This window comes from Manacus vitellinus, unplaced genomic scaffold (assembly GCF_001715985.3).
Source record: "Manacus vitellinus isolate BGI_N305 unplaced genomic scaffold, ASM171598v3 scaffold_144_pilon, whole genome shotgun sequence".
Taxonomy (NCBI): domain Eukaryota; kingdom Metazoa; phylum Chordata; class Aves; order Passeriformes; family Pipridae; genus Manacus; species Manacus vitellinus.
Genome location: NW_021939031.1, coordinates 37,402 through 41,983, shown reverse-complemented (window position 1 = coordinate 41,983; position 4,582 = coordinate 37,402). Strand labels below are relative to the sequence as shown.

General features: G+C 57.2%; 1 protein-coding gene across 1 annotated transcript in view; it reads right to left on the bottom strand.

The window, feature by feature from the left end:
- Positions 1-253: 253 nt before the first annotated feature.
- The window catches only part of LOC103759744 (zinc finger protein 271), a 41,641-nt gene continuing 37,312 nt past the window's right edge, over positions 254-4,582 (bottom strand). Inside the window, exon 2 of the mRNA XM_029958169.1 lies at positions 254-2,222. Coding sequence (XP_029814029.1) covers positions 1,640-2,222 — 583 coding nt within the window. The 3' untranslated portion in view covers positions 254-1,639. The remainder of the gene's footprint in view (positions 2,223-4,582) is intronic.

Genomic DNA, 4,582 nt, shown 5'->3' with positions numbered 1-4,582 from the left:
GCTGCAGGGGAATCTCAGCCCTGGTGCCTGGAGCACCTCCTGCCCCTCCTTCTGCACTGCCCTGGGGGTCTGCAGAGCTGTTCCCCTCCCCTGTTCCCACTCTGCTCTTCTCTGCACCCAATTCCATCTGCACAAGGACTTTTTCCTCCTTCATTACTGTGGGGGATCGACTTCCACATAAATCCAATCTTCAAGCTCCCCTCACAATTTGCCTCAACACCGAAGAGAAATTTTCAGACAGGCACACAGTATGTGGGAAGGGAATTACATACAATTTATTACTACCCAATAAATACTATACAAACTAAAAAGCAATTATATATAATATTAACACAGCTCCCCTTGAGCCCTCCCACATCAGTTCAGAAGTCGTCTTCAGGGCGATAATGAAAAAGTCTCTCTCTCATTGGGGTATCAGGGAAAGGGGTTCTCTTGCACCCCCACCAGCTCTCAGCTCCTGCTGAGGTCTCATCCTGGGCTGCCAGGGAAACACTCACTTCACCAGGTCTTCATCACAAAAAGGTCCAGGGAGTCAGCTCTGAGTCCTTCCTCCTTGGTTTCGTGAAGGTTTCCTCCTAGGGAGTAAGATGTTCCATTTCTCACTCTCCAGGTTGCAGGCTCTGAGTCTCTGCTCAGTCCTTTTTTACCCCAAATAGTTTTCATCAAAAAGTCCTTACCCAGAAAAACCTGCTGGTTCGGCTCTCTCACTCTTCCTTAGCTGCTGCAGTTTTCAGTTTCAGTAGCCCAGGTCCAAACCCAACGTATGGCACCTCCAAGGCCCTCTGGCCCATCTCCAATTCCTTCAGCCTGGAGTTCTTCCAGCTTTTCCATATATCCCAGCCACTTCTCCAGGCTCTGGACCCCTCTAGCTCCAATGCCGAGCATGCCTTGAATCCACACCACCGCCTTCCCAGGCGGGGGGGGGAAGAAAAAGAGAGCTCCCTCGCCTTGGCCACTCAGTCCAGTTCACACTGTCCCAAGCCCTGCAGTCTAGCTGGGGGGGAAGAGGGAGTCTCCCTCACAACACACACATACTCCTACACACTGCCTCCAGCCCTGGCTGAGCCAAGGCCGTGGAGGCACAGGGGACCCCCCTGGGTTATGGGGGGGCCCCGTCCACCCTTCCGGCTTCTCTCTCACACACACACGCTCTCACACACAATTAAAACTGCCAACGACTTCCGGCTGTTGTGAATATTTAATTTCAAAAGAGCAAAAAAGAACAGCTGCGATTGGTCCCTCAGCGGGAAACTCTCCTGGGACCAACCACCCCAGCTCCCAGCCCTGGGGGGAGCAGCTAAAACTAAGACAAATACATTCTCCCCAAGGCGTCACTGCCATCTCTGATGGGCTCGGCCTTGGCCAGTGGTGGGTCCGTCCTGGAGCCAGCTGGAATTGGCTCTGCTGGACATGGAGGAAGTTTCTGGCAGCTGCTCACAGAACACAGCCCTGGAGTCCCCCTGCTACCAAACCCTGGCAAACCCAATACATTGCCCAGCATGGATCATCTGGAACATGAGTCAACAGATCTGTGCCCAGTGTGGGTCACTGTGGAACCACTGTGGGTCCTCCGATGGGTGATGGAGTTGGAGCAGCAGACGAAGCTCTTCCCGCAGTTGAGGTGCTCACAGGGCTTCGCTTACTGGTGGGTCCGTTGGTGTGAGGTCAAGGCAGAGCTCTGGATGAAGCTCTTCCCACACTCCTCACACTTGTAGGGCCTCTCTCCAGTGTGGATGCGCCTGTGCAGGACAAGGTGGGAGTTGCGGTTGAAGCTCTTCCCGCAGTCGGTGCAGAGGAAGGGCCTCTCATCCGTGTGCGTCCGCTCATGCAGGAGGAGATGTGAGCTGGTCTTAAACCTCTTCCCACACTCAGGACACTTGTAGGGCCGTTCCCCACTGTGGATCTTCTGGTGGCGGACCAGGTCGGAGCTCAGGCAGAAGCTCTTCCCACATTCCAAGCACTTGTAGGGCCGTTTCCTGGAGTGCAGGCGCTGGTGGGTGATGAGGTTGGAGCGGTCATTGAAGCTTTTCCCACATTCCCCACACTGGTAGGGTTGTTCTCCGGTGTGAACGATCTGGTGGCGGATCAGGCAGAAGCGCTGGCTGAAGCTGCTCCCACACTCTGAGCACTCGTAGGGCCTTTCTCCAGTGTGGATGCGCTGGTGGCGGATCAGGTGGTATCTCTTGCTAAACCTCTTCCCACATTCCAAGCACTTGAACGGCCTTTTCCCAGCATGGAGCTGCTCATGGACCTCCAGGTCGGAGCTCTCACTCAAGCTCTCGTCGCCTTCCCGGCACAGGCTGGGTCTTTCCTCCTCAGAGCACCCTGGGCTGGCTTTGGAGACCCTCCTCCTGGGGTACCTTCGTGGCTTTTCCTCCCCGCTGCCTTCCTGCGCCGTGGAGCCCTTCAAAACAGCCTCTCCCACCAGGCTCTGCCGGGGGGATTTGTCCTCCGGGCTCTCCGTCCTCAGCTCGGGGCCTGGGGCAGGAGGGAAGAAGGACAGGGAGGGGATTTGCCTCCGGCCCAGAGGGAAGGCCAAGGACATCCCCCCAACTCCGGCCCCGGCAGGACGGCGGCGGCAGCGGGGTTGTCCTGCAGCCGGGGGCGATGCTCAGCTGGGAGATACAGGACAAGACAGGGGCAAAGGGGCACTGACTTCCTCCTCACCTGCCTGGGGGTCCTGGGGCATCTTCCTCTTCCTCACAGCCTCCTCCTCCTCCATCTGGCCAAGGTTTGGGAAGAAGAAATGCTGGTCTGGGGGGGAAAACAAGGTGTGAGTGCGTTGGCTTGGGGGTTTCCCCCGCCCAAGTCTATCTCTAGATGTTACTGGGTGGCTTCTGGCCAAGAAAACCTCCAAACCACCAAGATTCAGCCCAAAAAGCCCTCCCAGTAGTCCTCCCTCTCTGGTCTCTGTACTTTGGGGTTCTGGGGATTCCCTGGCCAAGGCTCCTGGGCGTCCCACATGTACTGGGAGTACCCCCTCTCAAGACTCCCCCTTCTCCAGGCTCCCCTTTCTCCAGGGTCCCCCCTGTCTGCACTGCTGGGGGTCCAAGGGCTCCCCCCTTTCTGGGCTCCCACTTCAGTGTTTCAGGGGTCCCAAGGGTAGCCCCTCTTCCAGGCCCCTGTTTCAGGGTTTAGGGGTCCCCCAGTTCTAGCATCACTTCTCTTTGCTCTCCCCACTCTGAAGGTCCTCTTCCTTCCCCTCCTCCTCCTCCATCCCTTCTCCTCCTCCCCCCAGGACCAGCGCCCACCCTTGGCCCCCATTCCCCCCACACCCATCACATCCCACGGGAGGAGCAGGGATGGAGCTGGGGCAGGTCGGGATGGGGCGGCACTGGGCTCTTGGCTGCTCCCACCCCCTGGGGGGATCCCAGGAAGGGCAAAAGAACAGTAAAAGAGGGAAAAGGGGTGGCTGGAGATAAAAATTCAGGGCTTGTGGCACTTCCAGCCCTTTGGGTTCATCTCAGGAGCCTGCAGATCTTGGAGGGGGAATGCAGAGATGGACAATGGGGAATCCCGAGGGATTTTGGGGGCAGCGTGAGGGGTTGTGGGAGCCCCTTGCTGGGAAGTCGGGCTGGAGACCCCCTGGTGCTCCCGGGACCCCGGGCTGGAGAGTTGTCACCCCCTTCTCCTGTCTGGGGGGCTCTGGGGGGACCTCGGCTCCTGGGGGCTGTTCTGCAGCTGCAGAACCTGGAGGGACCCTCCTCTGGGTGGGTCCTCCAGGTGTTCCAGGAGCTTTGGGCTCATCCTGGGAGCAACTGGGCTACACTGGGATCATCCTGAGATCATCCTGGGAGTGACTGGGCTACGCTGGGATCATCCTGAGATCATACTGGGAGAGACTGGGCTACACTGGGATCATCCTGACAGTGACTGGGCTACACTGGGATCATCCTGAGATCGTACTGGGAGTGACTGGGCTACACTGGGATCATCCTGAGATCATCCTGGGAGTGACTGGGCTACACTGGGATCATCCTGAGATCGTACTGGGAGAGACTGGAAGTGACTGTGATCATATGGGGAGTGTCTGTAACTAGGGGTGACTGGACCACGCTGGGAAAGTCTGGGGTCATAGTGGGATCACACTGGGAGGAACAGAAGCAACTGGAACCATGCTGGGGGCAGCTGGGATCATATTGAGAAGTACTGGGAGCAACTGAGATCATACTGGGAGAGACTGGATGTGACTGGGCTCAAGCTGAAATTGACTGGGATCATACTGGTGTTGACAGGGAGCAGCTGGGACCATGGTTGGGGCAACTGGAATCATCCTGGGAGTGACTGGGATTATAGTGGGAGTGACTGGGATCATACTAGAAGTGACTGGAACCATACTGAGAGTGGCTAGGATCACACTGGGATCATACTGGGATTACATGGTGTGTGACTGGAACCTTACTGGGGGCTACTGGGACCTACTGGGCCAATGCCTGGAGTCAACAGGAGACACACTGGGAGCCAACTGGGATCAACTGGAAGATACTGAAACCATGCTGGGTGGACTGGGACCACAACTGGGGCAAGTGGGATCATTCTGGGAGCAACTGGGGTCATACTGGGAGTGCCTGTAACCATACTG